This window comes from Aquarana catesbeiana, linkage group LG02 (assembly GCF_042186555.1).
Source record: "Aquarana catesbeiana isolate 2022-GZ linkage group LG02, ASM4218655v1, whole genome shotgun sequence".
Classification (NCBI taxonomy): Eukaryota; Metazoa; Chordata; class Amphibia; order Anura; family Ranidae; genus Aquarana; species Aquarana catesbeiana.
Window position 1 is genome coordinate 93,655,887 of NC_133325.1, and position 19,564 is coordinate 93,675,450.

The following is a 19,564-nucleotide window of genomic DNA, read 5'->3' on the forward strand; positions in this document are numbered from 1 at the left end:
TTCAAAAAAGTGAACCCTTGCTGACAGAAACATGGCATGTGTATACATATAGGCTTTCTATCTAGCCTTTGTGGACAAATCATTTACGGTAGCAGAGGAAATATTATTGGCCAACCATGCTTTAGGGATTTCGATTGGGGAGTTGTGTATGGCTGGGGGTGGGGATTACTGATCTTCAACTTTATTGCTCGCTTTATTGGTGAATTTTACCTGGCCAGTGGTATCTGTTTTATGTTCTCTGGGGCCTTTGGTTATTAGATATCTGAATTTACAGCTAGGATGACACTGGCACAAGTATTTAAAGCAGGGTTCCACCCAAATTTTGAACAATATCTGTATGTATTCTCTTCCTTGCCTAGATGCTGACATGCCATTTAAAAAAATTTAAATCGCAGTAATTACCTTTTATTTTTCTATTCTTCTTTGCACTTCCTGGTTCTCCTCCCGTGGGAGTAGGCGTGTTTCTAGCCTCTCCCAGACTCCTGGGAGCTAGTCTCAGGCTTCCCAGGATGTCACTGAGCATGTGCGGGAATGAGCGGTGAATGCTGGGAGCACAGCATTCACCACATCCAGGAAATAAATGCTTGTGGGCTTCAAATGCCCACAATGAAGATGGAAACCGCCTGCAGTGAATAATATAAGTTATTCTTTCCGACGAAATCTGACACAGGCGGACATATTACACACAATATGTGAGTATGTAATGCTGAGAAGAAAAGTTTGTGAATGAACTCAAAAAAAAAACAAAAAAAAACGATAGATAGGTGGACCCCCGCTTTAAGCTCAAAATGTGATCTTTGCTGCTATGATGGGATACGTATACAGTTTAATAACCCGAAAGAGTTAGTGGCCTTGCCCATTCTAAAATTATATTTCAGAGTCTTTATGGTGTGAGATCCTTTGTGTGAATAGTTTTGTATGTTACTATTTATGCCAATGCTTATTAGAAGTCAAAAAATCTCCACGTTCACAGTGGCAAAATATGAGGGAAGATAGCAGTATTTTGCCTGCATATGCAGTGAATAAGGGCAGGGATATTCCCTGGATCAATCTTACCTATACATATTAGTATTCAGTTATATTTTGTGCATTTAGGAAAGAATCCAGGCCATTGTTTAAAAAAAAAAAAAAAAAATCTACCGAGCTGGCCAGAACCAATGATGACCTTAAAGCGGAGGTTCACACAAAAATGGAACCTCCGCTTTTTGGAACCCTCCCTCCCTCCGGTGTCACATTTGGCACCTTTGAGGGAGGAGGGGGGTGCAGATACCGGTCTAAGACAGGTATTTGCACCCACTTCCACTATAGACTCCCACGGGAGTCTATGCCTCTTCCTGTCCCCCCGCGCTGTCTGCTGGGACACACGGGTCCCAGGAGATAGCGGGGACCAGTTAGGATGCGCAGCGTGACTCACGCATGCGCAGTAGGGAATCAGGAAGTGAAGCCGCAATGCTTCACTTCCTGATACCCTCACAGAGAATGGCGGCGGCAGCTGCCGAGGGACGGTTCGGCCTCGGGTGCCGACACTGCTGGATTCGGGGACAGGTGAGTGTCCTTATTTTAAAAGTCAGCAGCTTCAGTATTTGTAGCTGCTGACTTTTAAAAAAAAAATTTTCACGGGACTCCCTCTTTAAGGTGAATAACTCAACACAGAGTTTACTATATGGACCACGTATGTATTTATAAATGTTGATCATATCCTAATCTCCTCTTCTCATGAGAGAATAGATTCAGTTCCTCTAATCTTTCCTCATAGCTGAGCTCCTCCATGCCTCCTATCAGTTTGGTTGCTCTTCACTGCACTTTCTCCAGTTCCCCCATTATACTTTCTGTGAATTGGTGCCCAAAACTGAACTGCATATTCCAGATGAGGTGTTACAAATGATTTGTACAGGGGTAAAATTATTATCCCTCTCTCTGGAGTCCATACCTCTCAATACAAGAAAGGATTTTGCTTGCTTTGGAAACTACAGCTTGACATTGCATGCTATTATTAAGCTTATGATCTACCAGAGCACCCAGATCCTTCTCCACCACTGATTCCCCCAGTTGTACTCCCTCCTAGTATGTAACATTAAACCCCGTTTGCCACACAGTTGTCCAATTAAAGAGGAAGTAAACCCTGGTGGGTTTTACTTCCCCTTTGTTTCTCTGCAAAGGTAAAGCATAATGTAGCCCATTATGTGTCACTTACCTGACACAGGAGCCTGCGATGTCCCCGATTTCCTCACTGGCAGTGAGCGTCCATTCTTCACCCCTCTTCCTTCCGGGGCCGCGAACTCCGGCTCTGTGACTGGCCGGAGTCGCATGGCATCACTCCTGTGCATGCGTGCAGGAGCCGCCAGTCACAGCATGACCCCAGCTTGAAACGGCACAGCGTGCCCTTTCAAGAGTGTGCATGCGCCGAATACATCATCGTTCGGGGAAATAGTAAATATCTCCTAAACCATGTAGGTTTAGGAGATATTTCAAGCACCTACAGGTAAGCCTTAACCGCTTGGCATCCGCGCTATAGCCGAATGACGGCTACAGCGCGGACCTACATTCCCGGGAGGACGTCATATGACGTCCTCCCCTGTGTAGGGCGCGCGCCGGGCGCGTTGTGATCACCGAGTCACTGAGACTCGGCTGATCACCGATCTGTGTAAGGGGCCGGTCCCGGCCCCTTACCATGTGATCAGCTGTCAGCCAATGACAGCTGATCACATGATGTAAACAAAAGATCGGTAATCGGTTTTTTTTTTTACTCACGCTGACAGCGCGAGTAGAAAAAAAAGCCGATCAGCGGATCGGATGTGAGGGACATCGGTCCCCAAGTGGAAGAGGCACATCTGCCTCATCAGTGCCCAATAAAAGTGCCACCTAATAGTGCCCACAGTGCCACCTAACAGTGCCCACAGTGCCACCTAACAGTGCCAACAGTGCCACCTAACAGTGCCCACAGTACCACCTATCAGTGCCCACAAGTACCACCTATCAGTGCCCACAAGTACCACCTATCAATGCCCACCTGTAGTGCCAATCAATGCCACCTGCCAGTGCTGCCCATCACTGCCACCCATCAGTGCCCATCACTGCCACCCATCAGTGCCCATCACTGCCGCCTATCAGTGCCCATCACTGCCGCCTCATCAGCGTACATCAATGAAGGAGAAAAATTACCCGTTTAAAATTTTTTAAAACAAAATATAAAAAAATAAACTTTTTTTAAAAAAAAAATTCAGTTTTTTACATTTTTTTAATAAAAAGTAAAAACCGCAGAGGTGATCAAATACCACCAAAAGAAAGCTCTATTTGTGGTGAAAAAATGATAAAAATTTCATTTGGGTACAGTGTTGTGTGACCGCGCAATTGTCACTCAAAGTGCGTCAGCGCCGAAAGCTGAAAATTGGTCTGGATAGGAGGGGGGTTTAAGTGCCCGGTAAGCAAGTGGTTAATCTAGGCTTACCTGTAGGTGAAAGTGGTCTGTAAGGGTTTACAACCATTTTAAACAGTGCATTGAGGTCAGCTTGTAAGTTGGAGACATCCTGTAAGAACGTTATTCCACTGCATAGCTTAGTGTCATTTGCAAACACTGAAATGGTACTTTTACCCAAAACGGGTAATCTGTAGAAATTTTTAAGCATCGCCTATGGAGATTTCTAAATGTAAAAGTTTGTCACAATTCCACAAGCGGGCGCGTGACATGTTGGGTATCAATTTACTCGGTGTAACATTATCTTTCACAGTATAAAAAAAATTGGGCTAACGTTACTGTTGTCTTATTTTTTAATTCAAAAAAGTTTACTTTTTTCCAAAAAAGTGTGCTTGTAAGACCGCTGCGTGAATACAGTGTGACAGAAAGTATTGCAATGACCGCCATTTTATTCTCTAGGATGTTAGAAAAAAAATAATAATGTTTGGGGGATCTAAGTAATTTTCTAGCAAAAAAAAAATAAAGATTTTACAAGTGTAAAAAAGAGGCTCAGTCCTGAAGTGGTTAATAAAGCCAAATTTATTTATTTTTTTTGTGAGAAATTCGGTTCCCAGAAGGTATTATCTGCATGAATGGAATTCTCTCTAAATGGCTGGAATTCTCTCTAAATTAACATTTTCCATCGATTTCAGGCATTGCATACATGAAAATACTGTAATAGGATGGGTATTTCATAATGCATTGACTAGGATTTCATCACCAAAAAAGTGGCAAGAAAGTGCACTAAAATGATAATGCTTATTTCACCATTTAGACAATTGTTTTGCTACTAAAAACAAATTGCATAGTGACCTATGCGGCCTGTTTGATTGCTTTTGGCATTGCTCAAAGTAGAGGTGAAAGCATAGCCCTGTGTCCCAGAACATGGTGTGCAGGCTTGTCCTAATACCAATCCAGGGGGTTTGTAAATGTAAAGAGAAAAGGATCGCCGCTACTCCTGACTAGCCCAGGTAAATAAATGATAAATAGCGGCCTCAGCCTTCATGTCACCGCCAAACCACACACCCCTAATGCATTTCGCCCCGAAATGCCAGATTCTGGGGTTTGGTGAAGATATGAAGGCTGAGGCCGCTTTTTATTGTTTATTTACCTGGGGTGGTCGGGAGTAGTGGTGATCCTTTCCTCTTTACATAGTGACCTATATTACTTTAAATGCATGCGATGTAACACTGAAAAGTGTAGGTTCAGAATGTCGGCTCCAAGTTCCAGAGCACAACTATATTCTAATTCCAGCTCCAATAACTCGGCAACCGTTCCAGAGCTGTCATCAGTGTCTCTCCTGTAATTCAGCACCAGTTCAAAATTTATCTGCAAAATTGTGATTAGCATTGCTCCAGCTTTAGTAACCCAGCACTAGTTGTGGACTTTTTTTTTTTTTTTCTTTTAAAATGTGTTACATTCTATTCCAGCTCAAAGAAATAGAGCCATCTCCAAGCTCCAGAGCCTTATTTTGCCAGCTCTAGTTTGTATTTTTTCCCTTGAGTTACATAGCCATGCATAATATTTCTAATTGTCTCTGTTGTCAATTGTACATCTAGAATTGTTTGATTTATAGCACAGATACAGCCTTTTCCAACCTCAAAACTATTATGTCCTTGTATACATTCATTCACTGCCTAGTTTGTTACTAAACATTTTTAAAGGGTTCATTAGGAGTGACACCGCTACAGTACATGTGACACTTGATGTGTATATAGTGGGAAAGCCCATGTAATGAGTCGCTAAAGTTTCATTTAAATATTGTAAAACACCCCTATAAACTACAAAGTAGATTAGAGAACCATTATATTTCTCAAGACCAGATTTTTTTTTTTATAGTGAAATTAGTTGTGTGCTTAATAATAAAGGCCGAGTTCTAAATGGTTCATGATCCACAAAGAATATATATCACTTGAAATATGCAAACCTATCCTGTATAAATCACAGTCTTATTCTGGCCATACACTATATGAAAAATCGGCCGAACCCATTTTCAAAAAACAAACATTTGGCCGTGAGGGCAAATGATGGTGCCATCATGTAATGACCGATAAATCGTTCAGTATACATAAATGAATGCAAATTTCCAAACTTGTCCTTCGTTTTTTCGGCTCAAAAATGTCCCAACGATCATCGATTTTGTGCCCATTAACTGGCCGAAAGACGAACTGTCTAAATGACTGAATTTCAGGCGATTTTTCATATAGTGTATGGCCAGCAGTCACTACTGCAATGCATGTATAACACATATATAATAAGCACTAGGGTTGCACCAATACCAGTATCGATGCCGATACTAAGCACTTGCATGAGCAAATGCTCTGATACCTGAAACCGATACCTTTTGTGGTGCGATTTGAGCTCATACCAAATGAATGAAATCACACCGCATTCCTGTTCATATCATTTAGTGCTTTCATATGATCACATCTTCTGAAACATCTGACTATTGGCTAAACAGCCATCAGGTGGGAAAGTATGTGATGGTAACACCCATACTATTTATAGGCAGATAGAGTCTTAAACAAGCCTTCTCAGCCGAGGCAGCGCCACCTTAAAGAGGAACTGCAGTCTGCTCACATAATTTGTAATAAAAACATATTTGCTATTCTGAAGCTTCCCTCCAACCACTTTGCATATGGTTTTATATATTCTGTGATTTTGTACTTGCCAAATATGCTGCAGAAATCTCCCTCTACTAAGTCTGGCTGCAACCATTTTAACTGTGGGCAGCTGAAGCTGCTGCCTGTTCACTTCCTGGATTTACTCCAGCTCTGCAGCTTTCATTGGCCCTCTCATCCTCCTCCCTTTCTTGGCAAACTCTCTCACAAGAGAGTGCATGATGTCATAAGCCTAGGCTTTTTACCAGACAAGAAACAGGAAGTGGGCTGTATAAGGTATTTACTGGCAGAAATAAAATGTTTTACTATCCAAAGTTAAAACAACAAGGGCAGAAGATTTAATTGACTGAAGTTCCGCTTTAACCACTTGCCGACCGACTCACGCCGATATACGATGGCAAAGTCGCACGATCCCGGGAAACAACATATTGGTATGTTATCCCCTTTAAGAGCCGCCAGAGGTGTGCGTGCGTCGATGCACGGCGGGGGACTCAATGTGCGTGGCCGGCTGGCGCGATCGCCGCTGGCCACCCGCGATCGCCGCTGGCCACCCGCGATCGCCGCTGGCCACCCGCGATCATGGGCATGAGAGCCAGCACGGGGATTTGTGTGTGTATACACACAAATCCCTGTTCTGTCAGAGGAGATGAGACATATTGTTTGTTTCCAGTAAGTAGGAACAGCGATATGTCTCCTCCCCCAATCAGTCCTTTCCCCATACAGTTAGAAACACTAACTAGGGAACACATTAAGCCCCTTGATCACCCCTAGTGTTAACCCCTTCCCTACCAGTGATCTTTACACAGTAATCGGTGCATTTTTATAGCACTGATTGCTGTATAAATGTCAATGGTACCAAAAATGTGTCAAGTGTCCGATCAGTACCGCTAAAAATCGCTGATCACCGCCATTACTAGTAAAAAAAAAATAATAAAAATGCCATAAATCTTTCCCATAGTTTGTAGATGCTATAACTTTTGTGCAAACCAATCAATATGCGCTTATTGCGATATTTATTTTTTTACCAAAAATATGTAGAAGAATATATATTGGCCTAAACTGATGAAGAAATTTGTTTTTTAAAAACATTTTTGGGGATATTTTTTATAGCAAAAAGTAAAAAAAAGCTCTATTTGTGGGAAACAAAGGACGCAAATTTTGTTTGGGTTACAGCATTGCATGACCGCGTAATTGTCAGTTAAAGCGACGCAGTGCCAAATTGTAAAAAGTGCTCTGGTCAGGAAGGGGGTAAAATCTTCCGGGGCTGAAGTGGTTAAGGACCAAGCCTATTTTTCAAACTTGTTTACAAGTTAAAATCAGCTTTTTTTTGCTAGAAAATTACTTAGAACCCCCAAACATTATATATTATTTTTCAGACATCCTAGAGAATAAAATGGCTAGAATTTGCTAGAATTATTGCTCTCGCTCTAATGATCACGACGATACCTCACATGTGTGGTTTGAACACTGTTTACATATGCAGGCGCGACTTACGTATGCCTTCGCTTCTGCGTGTGAGCACGGAGGGGCGGGGCACTTTAAATTTTTTATTTTAGTTTTTATTTTTACACTGTCCTTATGAATAAAAGTGATCCAAAACATTTTTTTATATTACAAGGAATGTAAACATCCCTTGTAATAGAAAAAAAAAGCATGACAGGACCTCAATCTCACATTTACACTTAAAAAAAATGTCCATTTAAGGCTGTTGGTCAGAAGTGACGTTTGAAGTCGCTTCCGTCATTCAACATCATTGAGTCGAGTGGGGGCCATTATTCCCTCACTCGACACAGTGCCTCAGAGGGGAAAGGATCAGATCGTCTCCACCACTACCGACGGCTCTGGTAAACGGTGGAGATGAGCGGGATGTGGCGAGATGGGGGTGGGCACCTCTCCTGACGCCGATTTAAAGTGATCTTGCGGCAAATCCGCCGCAGAGACCACTTTTATCTGAAAGCAGACTGCCGCCATTTAAGAATATACCGGGGTTATGGCAGCTATCTGCTGCTATAACAATGGTATTCAACGTCAAAGTATCGACGTATAACGACGGCAGGCGGTCCGGAAGTGTTTAAAGACTGATACATATACTATAGCTAAGGACCAGGCTAGAGTTCCTGTCAGACATCTACATATTTAAAGTGGAACTACACTGCACATGAGCACCGCAAAGTAAAAACGCTACTTAAGTCAATTTTGATATTCAAAGCAAACTCCCTCATCCATACATGTCTCCAAGCTTTTTTTTTGCTATCAAATCCCCCTTAAAACATCCCCCTGGCATTTCTAGCTGTGGCCATCTTGAGTAAGGGCAAATCATTTATGTAGCATATACTTTCTGAAATCCACTGGGACGTATGACATCATTTGCCTAGGCATGGAAACCAGGAAGTAACTGAAGAAATGTAAAAAAAAAAAGGTTAAAAACAAGTAAATATGATGTACTTTCCTATCTATTTACTAATGCGAGCAGCATAAGTATTACAAATAGTAAATGTTGATAGAGAGATAGAGGATCCACTTTAATTTCTGACTTGGTACAGTTTTGAAGTCAGCTATGTGACATACAAAACACCACCAAGTGTTTTGTCTGATCCTTTTATGCCATACAATGCAATTTCTTACGTTCTCCTAAGTGAATCTTGTGGTTGTAGTTTGTTTTGTTGTATTTATTGGCAACAATGGAACCAAAATCTCTATGTGGGTCAGATATAAATATTTACTAGGGTTGCTAGCCTTACTAAAAGACAAATAAGGAAGGTCAGCTTTAATGAAGCAAGCTTGTGCACGGGAACAGATTGTGGTGTTTCCTCTTGAGATGTAATTTAAGCGCCTCCATGCAGCAAAAATTTTGGCATTCTTTGGTCTTTTTTTTTTGGCTGCTGCTACTTAACTTAATTTCAAAATCAAGACAGTTCCTCATTGATACTGGATGATAAATTAGGTTGGTACTAGTATTTGGTTAGTATTATTGGGCTTGACACCTAAATTGTTCATTGATCAGTAGATTTTGCACTCGGAATTACAGATGAAGAGGCATCTGTCCTTCCTTGAGTTGCTCGGGCCTGCTGCAGCTTTAACGTGACCAGAAAAATTGAGGCAGGCAGGTGTTAAAGCGGTGGTAAACCGCAGCATTTAAAAAAATCCCCTGCAAGGCAATGGCATAATGTGCTAGTATGCATCGCATACTAGCACAATATGTAATACTTGCCTTGAAACAAAGCTCTCCAGCAGTGTGCTGTCACCGCTGACAGGGCTTTCATCTTCCTCTGGTCTTCCTTCTGGGTTCATGGCCTCTGGCTGCATGAGTGGGTGGGGCCACGATGATATCACTCCAGGCTCCATCGGCTCCAGCACAGTGTGCCGGACCTTCAAAGCACATGGGCCGGTGACATCACTGGCTGCATCCGGTTTGAATATCTCCTAAACACCGCAAGTTTAAGAAATCTTCAATGTACCTACAAGTAAGCCTTATTATGGGCTTAGCTAGGTACAAGTTCAACTGCTTTACTACCACTTTAATAAGTTGTTTCCTTTGTTGTCTGGAAAGGGCAAAGATTGACTCTTTAACACTGAAATTTTGCAACAATCTTCCAACATTTGGATCGTTATCAACTATAATATAAAGCCAGGTGGTCATCCAGTCATTAATTTGGGACATCAAATTGACACAATTTGAATGTGTTTTAGCCTTGTGTAGAATTTATGTTTATGTTGGTGATTTTGCTTTTTTTTGTCTTTTTTAGGATATCATTACATTAACATTCCAACAAGATGAAAAAAATGCCATTATTCAGTAAATCACACAAGAATCCTGCAGAAATTGTGAAAACATTGAAGGATAATATGGTTTTATTAGAGAAGCAGGACAAGAAGACAGAAAAGGTAAAGCATGTATTTTCTCTTTCTCTTTTAATTCATTTGTTTAAACAGCAGGGAACCATTAAATATCTCCCACAATATAGGTTTTCTCTGCCCAATGTATAGATGGGACATTGTGTCTGTAGCAACCAATGAAATTGAATTACATTTAAATATCTTTTATTTCTGTAGCCAAATGTATTTTTAGTAATCAATAGAGTAGGAAACAGTTACAATCCCTTTCTTGCTATCTTTTTCTCCAGTTAAGGTCCTCCACCCCAGACTTGCTCATCCATGTCTTTTAGGAACCTTGCTTTGTGCACTGGTGCACAGTCATGTTGGAACAGGAAGGGGTCATCCCCAAACTGTTCCCACAAAATTGGGAGCATGAAGTTGGCCAAAATGTCTAGGTATGCTGGCGCCTTAAGAGTTCCCTTCACTGCCCTCCCTACTACGAGAACTGAGAACCTATGGTGCCTTATCCAACTTCAAGGTAAACCTCCAAAAGTCTGAGGCACTTAATGTCTCCCTCCCAGACCCTATCCTGAAGAGCCTACAGCCTAACTTCCCCTTTAGATGGGCGACTCACAGTATCCAGTACTTAGGGACGAAAATACTGGCACATCTACATTCCATATTTAAACTCAGTTTTCCGTCCCCAATGACACCGATAATAGGACATCCCGAGTTCGATCGGGGATTGTCAGACCCAGCATTTTACGTACACTCGCCACAGAAGATCCTACGTGCGTCCTATTTCCTCTGTGCGAATGGCTGGATTCCGGGCAGAACTTTGTTCACGGGCTCGGGATCACAGTTTCTGAACCAATGGCGGGTACACCAATTATCACACTTTCTGAACTCACTGCCCAAGCCACACCTCTTTCAGAGGTCTCTCAGCCCATTTGAGGAGCTCTGTTTGGGGGATAGTCCGATACGGAAATCCCTGTCCCTTTCCTACAAAGCTCTACTAGATCTCGATGCGCAATCAGAACCTCCTTTTCTTTCCAAATGGGAAAAAGACCTGTAGGTCACTTTTACGAACCAACAAAAAGATAGGATACTCAATTTCGCTGATAAATTATCGTTATGTAGTAAGTATCAGGAAACCACTTACAAAATCATTACACGGTGGTATAGAACCCCATCCGTACTAGCCAAACTATTCCCACAATTGAGTGATCAATGCTGGAGATGTGATTCCCACAGGGGCACACTTTTACACATCTTCTGGGAATGCCCCGGCATCCAACGATTCTGGCGGCAAGTCTTCCAATTGATCCACAAATTTACGGATATCTCAGTGTCTGGAGACCCCGCAGCAGTTCTTCTTAACCTGACCCCTCTTTCCCGGAAAAAATACAACAAATCATTACTTAAATATTTACTCAATGCAGTGAGAGCATGCATTCCAGCCATGTGGAAACAACAGTCTCCTCCTACTATCGCCCAATGGTTTGCCAGAGTGAAAGATATAGAAAGCATGAAGCATCTGACCTCTGCTCTTCGGGACAAATCGGAAGAACACAAAACCAGGTGGTTCTACTGGGATCAGTTCCATTTCTCTGGTGAATATTCTCAATACTTATGAACCAATTTTTTGCCTATAAAGAACGTAATGGTGTGTGGCTGGCAGGACACTGTTCGCATCCTCTGGCCCTCCCCCCCCTTTTTTTTCTTTTCTTCTCTTTCCCTCTCCCCCATTCCACCCTTACCTTCCCTTTTCTTCTCCATTTCTCTCTCTTTTTTTTTTTTTTTTAACTCAAAAATTGATGCACTCTGTCATGGCCGAATTCCGTTTGCGATATAGATCATCATCACTAGTTGCTATTTTCTCAAAGGTATCGAACTCTTTATTGTTGGCACAAAACTGCCTTCTTTCAGTCCCATAAGCAGATATTGTCAGATTGTGGTATTACCTTTACTGTGATATAGCATGGCTGCTTAACTATCTACATGTAATTGTCATCTCGTGTGCATCTGTCAATAAAAAGATAATTAAAAAAAAAAAAAAGTTCACAGGAACTAAGGGGCCAAGCCCAACCCCTGAAAAACAACCCCGCACCATAATCCCCCCTCCACCAAATGCTTTGGACCAGTGCACAAAGCAAGGTCCATAAAGACATGGATGAACGAGTTTTGGTTAGAGGAACTTGACTGGCCTGCACAGAGCGGAGCCTGTGACCCAGGCCTTCTCGTCCACATCAGTCCCTGACCTCACAAATGAGCTTCTGGAAGAATGGTCAAATATTCCCATAGACACACTCCTACACCTTGTGGACAGCTTTCCCAGAAGAGTTGAAGCTGTTATAGCTAGCTGCAAAGGGTAGGCCAACTCAATATTGACCCCTACAGACTAATGCCCCGTACACACGGTCGGATTTTCTGACGGAAAATGTGTGATAGGACCTTGTTGTCGGAAATTCCGACCGTGTGTAGGCTCCATCACACATTTTCCATTGGATTTTCCGACACACAAAGTTTGAGACCAGGCTATAAAATTTTCCGACAACAAAATCCGTTGTCGGAAATTCCGATCGTGTGTACACAAATCCGACGGACAAAGTGCCATGCATGCTCAGAATAAATTAAGAGACGAAAGCTATTGGCTACTGCCCCGTTTATAGTCCCGACCTACATGTTTTACGTCACCGCGTTCAGAATGATCGGATTTTCCGACAACTTTGTGTGACCGTGTGTATGCAAGACAAGTTTGAGCCAACATCCGTCAGAAAAAATCCTAGGATTTTGTTGTCGGAATGTTCGAACAAAGTCCGACCGTGTGTACGGGGCAAAAGACTGAGATGTCATTAAAGTTCACGTGCGTGTATAGGCAGGCATCCTATTACTTTTGGTAATATAGTGTGTGTGTGTGTGTGTGTGTGTGTGTGTGTGTGTGTGTGTGTGTGTGTGTGTGTATACATACAGTATCTCACAAAAGGGAGTACACCCCTCACATTTTTGTAAATATTTTATTATACATTTTCATGTGACAACACTGAAGAAATGACACTTTGCTACAATGTAAAGTAGTGAGTGTACAGCTTGTATAACAGTTTAAATTTGCTGTCCCCTCAAAATAACTTAACACACAGCCATTAATGTCTAAACCGCTGGCAGCAAAAAGTCAGTACACCCCTAAGTGAAAATGTCCAAATTGGGCCCAAAGTGTCAATATTTTGTGTGGCCACCATTATTTTCCAGCACTGCCTTAACCCTCTTGGGCATGGAGTTCACCAGAGCTTCACAGGTTGCCCCACAGGAGTCCCACTGCTTACTCATAGCTGAGCTAGCTATGAGTAAGCATCCATTGATGTGAAACGCATTAGCTATTGTGCTCTGTATTGTCCCTGTGAAGGGTTCTATGTTGGATTTTAACAATTTACAATAAAGATGCCTTCAGAGTGTGGCAGTCCAGGATTTCTTCATTGCTCTGTTAAACTGCTGTATGGTCTTGGCCACCGTGCTGCAGCTCAGTTTCAGGGTCTTGGCACTTTTCTTATATCCTAGGCCAGTGATGGCGAATCTTTTTGAGCCCGAGTGCCCAAACTGAAATAAATAAGTTGGTTTTGTGTTGCAAAGTGCCAACGCGGCAATTCCTGAGAGGGGTGCTGAGTGAAAGAGAGGGGGTGTGTGTAAGAGAGAGAGAAAGATTGTGTGAGAGAGAGAGAGAAAGAGAGAGTGGGGGTGACAGAAAGAGAGAGTGGGGGTGACAGAGAGAGAGAGTGGGGGTGACAGAGAGAGAGGGGGGGGTGACAGAGAGAGAGTGGGAAGGGGGGTGACAGAGAGGGAGGGGGTGACACAGAGAGAGAGAGGGGGGGACACAGAGAGAGAGAGAGAGGGGGGGACGACAGAGGGAGAGGGGGGGACGACAGAGAGAGAGGGGGGGGACACAGAGAGAGAGAGAGGGGGGGGACACAGAGAGAGGGGACACAGAGAGGGCACACAGAGAGGAGAGAGAGAGAAAGGGGGGGACAGAGAGAGAGAGAGAACAGAGAGAGGGGGCAGAGAGAGAGGGGGGACAGAAAAAGAGGGGAGCCGAGAGAAAGGGAGACCTCTAGCTCTGTCCCTGCTCTGCCTCCTTGCCCCAGTCTTTGTCTGCAGGTATTCAGTGTATAATTGTGCCCGGTAGCTGTCTCCATCCTTGATCCGGGAGAGCGCTCTGCTCTGTTCCATCCAGCGGCTTCCTCACAGCCTGCGCCTCTCGCCTGTCCTCGTCTTCCAGGCCCACAGTCAGTCTGTTCTCCAGGCCTCACTGTTGAAGGGGGTTTGAGGAGTCCGGGCTCCGGAAGGTGCCAGGGATGCTGCTCCCCTCTTCAGCCATAAAATTAAGCGGTGAAGCTCTTCTCTCCCTCCCGCGCTTTCAGGCCTGTAGCCTACCAAGCGGAGCCGTCCACTCACTCGTGCAGACAGTTTCCTGCACCTCGCCGCTGCTTGCTTCTCTCCCTCCTGAGCTGTTAGGCCTGTAGCCTTCCACGCGGAGGATGCGGGGCCGCCCACTCACTAGTGCAGTTTCTTGCACCTCGCCGCTGCTTGCTTCTCTCTCTCCCGAGGTGTTAGGCCTGTAGCCTTCCACGCAGAGGCTGCGGAGCCGCCCACTCACTCATGCAGATAATTTCTTGCACCTCGCCGCTGCTTGCTGCCGTGTCCTCCCCGCCGTGAACCTGGACCCTCTCGCGTGCCCACAGAGATGGCTCTGCGTGCCAGCTGTGGCACGCGTGCCATAGGTTCGCCATCACTGGCCTAGGCCATCTTTATGTAGAGCAAAAATTCATTTTTTTCAGATCCTGAGAGAGAGAGTGATAACACCAAATTTAACACACCTGCTCCCCATTCACACCTGAGACCTTGTAACACTAACGAGTCACATGACACCGGGGAGGGAAAATGGCCAATTGGGAACAATTTGGACATTTTCACTTAGGGGTGTACTCACTTTTGTTGCCAGCAGTTTAGACATTAATGGCTGTGTGTTGAGTTAATAAAATATTTACAAAAATGTGAGGGGTGTACTCACTTTTGTGAGATACTGTATATATCTCACACACATTATAACTATATATATTTTTTTTTTTCACTAGTGAACACAAGACTGCCGTTCTCAGCTTCATAATGTATTTAGAGGGGTGGGGGTAGAGACTTTGTGACTATCGGCTGGTCTGACAACATCACATATCCTAGTCGCTGTCACCCAAACAGTGCAGGCTCAGTCCTGTATAAAAGGGACTGGCAGTATAACAAGGTATTTCACAGCAAAGGAAGCAATACAAAGAGAACAGGTTACTTTTTCATACAAGTAAATGATAATACAGACACATATCTGAAAATGTTTTCTAAAGCCACCATAAGATCAGTGTAACTGTCAGGCAACTAGCATTTTTAGAAGGAGGTCAGTAGTGGTAGCACCCATATTTTTTTTTCACAGAGGTTTCCTTCACGATAACTCTGGCTGCTTGAGGTACCTAAGGGCAGTGGAATCAAGCATGTATGGCCAACTGCCCTCCTATGTTTGTTATAGTGCCCATACACTAACAGATCTTTCACTGATGGTGACATGCCCTGTGAGATCTGCCTATACTTCTTCTGTTTGTCAAACCAGTGGTTTGAAAAATTGGCACCCTTTGAACTGGGGCCCCTGAGAAACATCACTCTGTTGAGGAGTGTGGCATAAAATGCTCTGATTTACCTTAATTTGTATTATGATGGAATTATGATGATACGTGCGTGGAGTATTTTAGTTTTGAGGCATAAAAAATTTTCTTGGTTATATGAGCCAGTCTAAGGCAATTGCACACAGGTGTAATAATTTACTGATGTTTGCTCAGGAACCTGTTGACAGAGTAGAAAAACTGTGTGTAAAGACCTGAGTAATGTTTGGTATAGGCGAGTAAAGGTGTGTAAGTGTATAGAAGAGTCAAATTCTTCTTTGTTGTAATATACTCATTTACAGTGGGGAAGATAATTATTTGATCCCCTGCAGATGTTGTAAGTTTACCCACTTACAAAGAAATGAAGGGTCTAAAACATTTTTTCATAGGTGTATTTTAAATGATAGAGACAGAATATCAACCAAAAATCCAGAAAAAACACATGATACAAATGTTATAAATTGAGTTTCAGTTCAGGGAGTAAAAAAGGATTTGGTCCCCAAGCAAAACTTGACTTGGTACTTGGTGGAGAAACCCTTGTTAGCAAGCACAGAGGTAAGACGTCTCTGGTAGTTGGTTATCAGGTTTGCACACATCTTAGGAGGAATTTTGGTCCACTCTTCTTTACAGATCTTCTCTAAATCCTTAAGGTTTTTTGGCTGTCTCTTGGCAACTCAAAGTTTCAGCTCCCTCCTTAAATTTTCTATAGGATTAAGGTCTGGCGACTGGCTGGGCCACTCTATGACCTTACTCTGCTTCTTCTTGAGCCACTTTTTTGTTTCCTTGGTGGTATGTTTCGGGTCATTGTCCTGCTGGAAGACCCATTCACAAATCATCTTCAGTGTTCTGGCTGAGGAAAGAAGGTTCTCATCCAAGATTGTACAATACATGGCCCCGTCCTTTGGCCTCTCAATGTGGCAAAGTCAGCCTGTACCTTTTTAGCAGAGAAACAGCCCCAAAGCATAAAGTTTCCACCTCCATGCTTGACTGTAGGGATGGTGTTCTTCGGGTCATAGTCGGAATTTTTCTTCCTTCAAACACAGACAGTCGAGTTAATGCCCAAGAGCTCAATTTTGGTCTCATCTGACCACAGCACTTTCTCCCAATCTTTTTCTGAATCATTTAGATCATTGGCAAACTTCAGACGGGCCTTCAGACATGTGCCTTCTTGAGGATGGGAACCTTGTGGGCGCTGCAGGATTTCAATCTATGACGGTGTATTGTGTTAGCGATGGTTTGTTTGGTGGCCGTGGTCCCAACTGCCTTGAGATCATTCACAAGCTCCTCCCCTGTAGTTCTGGGCTGACCCCTCACTTTTCTCATGATCATCCTTACCCCAAGAGGCAAAATCTTACATGGAGCACCAGACCGAGGGAGATTGAGGGTTATTTTGTATTTCTTCCATTTGTAAATAATCACTCCAACAGTTGTCTCATTCTCACCAAGATTCTTGCTGATGGTGTTGTAGCCCTTTCCAGCCTTGTGCAGGTCTACAATCTTGTTCCTGACCTCTTTTGACAGCTCTTTGGTCTTTCCCATGATGGTGAGGTTTGAATGGAAGAAAGACTCTGTGGACAGGTGTCTTTTTATACACATAACGCGTTGTCTTTAGGAGCACCTTCTTAAATTGGCAGGACTAATTTGTACCACATGAGCACATACTGTAGACAGTCTGTGGGAGACAGAATTATTGTTGGTTGGTAGAGGATCAAATGCTTATTTTACTCACTGAACTGCAGATCAATATATAACATTTGTATCTTGTTTTTTTTTCTGGATTTTTGGTTGATATTCTGTCGCTATTATTTAAAATACACCTATGATAAAAATTATAGACCCTTCATTTCTTTGTAAGTGAGCAAACTTACAAAATCTGCAGGGGATCAAATAAATATTTTCCCCATTGTATACTTGCGTAAACATGCCTATAGACAAGTAAACACGCGTATGCGAGTAAATTACTGCAGTCAAATGTAAAATTTTCAATTTTTGTTTTACTGTTCTATACTCAACTATGTATAACTAATCTTTACTGAGCTGTGTTCCATAGACATAGACAACAATGCATTTCATTTCAAGTCTGTAAAAAACACAGCGTTTTGTACTCCTTTGTGCAAGCGGCCTTAAATTACTCCTTTTTATAACTTTTTTTCAGTACTGCTTCTGATTGCTAATGGAAATACATGTTCTCTGGTTGCTAAGACATCTTGCATACTAATGGATTAGTTTACTTCTGACATTTTTGTTGGCTTTTATTGATTACTTGTAAAAAGGCATGTCTGTTTTTTTTTTTTTTTATTGAACAATCTTCTTTAAAATGTTAGTGTATTACAGGTTGTTTTTTCTCATGTTTCAGGCATCTGAAGAGGTGTCCAAATCCCTCCAAGCCACAAAGGAAATTTTATGCGGTACAGGAGACAAGGAGCCTCAGACCGAGACTGTGGCTCAGCTAGCACAGGAGCTCTACAATAGTGGCTTGTTAGTGACATTGATAGCCAATTTGCACCTCATAGACTTTGAGGTATGTATACATTCACCTTGCTACACAGGACACCTTCTTTATTGGTAGCTTGCAAAATGGCATATCCAGATACACCTGATGAAACACTCTATGATCTCAGAATTTGTGATTCTGGCCTCAGTCTCTGCCGTTTGAGGAGGTGCCACACACAGGTCCTTTTTTTCCCTCTTCACAAGTCCATGACTCCTTACAAAAAAGGTTGTTTCTAAATTGAATCGGAAGGGTCACTTTTAGTGAAGATACTTTAACGCTTCCCAGCCAAAGAAAAGTAGTAGACTGATAAGACTTTGCTGTGTCACTCTGCTCTCTCCTCCTTTTCCGCGACATGACCGTCTATAAATGCCACTCAAAATTTTTTAAATTAGGAGCCGGGTGGAGGTATATACACGGCAGAGTTAGCCTTGCTTCAGGTCCCAAAGATGCAAAAATAACAATGCTTGCAGAGTTCAGAAGGTGTGTGATGCTTTGCAACTGCCTCCATTCTGTTAAAATGGGTTGCAAACTGGCCTATGGCATCTACAGCGCGTTTGAGTTGCCATTGCAAAGTGTCAAATATGATGACTTTTGGTTTTAACATTGTAAAAAAAAAAATCTCACAGGGCATTTTAGGAGTGTCCCCGATTTGTGACTTAAAGTGGATGTAAACCCGCATTTTTTTTAATCCTACTGTAGAGTATAAGATTTTCTATCATTTGAGCCCAGTCTTGCTACACAGAGTTAATCCATCTCTGAGGAATCCTCTTTTATTGTTCAGTGAGAAAAATCTTGACAAAGTGAGAAAAACTTTGTCAAATCCTCCCCCTTGCTGTGAGTGACAGGTGATTTACATCTCGTGCACTAGCCTAAGACACAGGCAGTATTTTTTAATTCCCTCCCCCACTCCTTTCTTCAGCAGCTCTGCAAGGATTGGCTGTTCCACACCTCAGCATGATTTGGCATGCTGAAGTCATGTGGTTACTTTCCTGTCTTTTCACTGGATGTTAGAGATCATAGCAGAAGTTCAGTGTAAGAAATAGACAGGGGAGTGTAGAGGTGGGCGTTGAGTCTACTGACATCACGACTCCACCCACTGAGCTCCAGACAACAGACCCACCCACAGAATATGCAGTTTTTCGGGTCTCATAACAAAGGGGAGACATTTGACAGGTAAAGATACATGCAGGAGGCATGTTTATCCTTATAGATAACCCCTATGGCAATAGTTTAGAAAGGATGACATTGGGTTTACATCCACTTTAACCACTTCCTGCCCGCACTATAGCCAAAAGACGGCTACAGTGCGGGCTTAGTTTGTCAGGAGGGTGTACATGAATGTCCTCTCATGATCAAGCTACCTGTCAGCCCCCTGCGGTTCACAAGCGTTGCACTCTAATTGCCGAGTCCTTTGGACACAGCTGATCGTGGATCAGGGTAAAGGGCCAATCACTGCGGCCCTTTACCACATGATCAGCTGTGTCCA

At 42.9% G+C, this 19,564-nt stretch overlaps 1 protein-coding gene across 2 annotated transcripts in view; it reads left to right on the forward strand.

Moving 5' to 3' along the window:
• Positions 1-19,564, forward strand: part of LOC141127061 (calcium-binding protein 39-like) — a 76,520-nt gene that overhangs the window by 54,133 nt on the left and 2,823 nt on the right. For both annotated transcript variants that reach the window (XM_073613223.1, XM_073613224.1), the window contains exons 2-3: positions 9,822-9,960; positions 17,941-18,105. In XM_073613223.1, coding sequence (XP_073469324.1) covers positions 9,850-9,960; positions 17,941-18,105 — 276 coding nt within the window. In that variant the 5' untranslated portion in view covers positions 9,822-9,849. The remainder of the gene's footprint in view (positions 1-9,821; positions 9,961-17,940; positions 18,106-19,564) is intronic.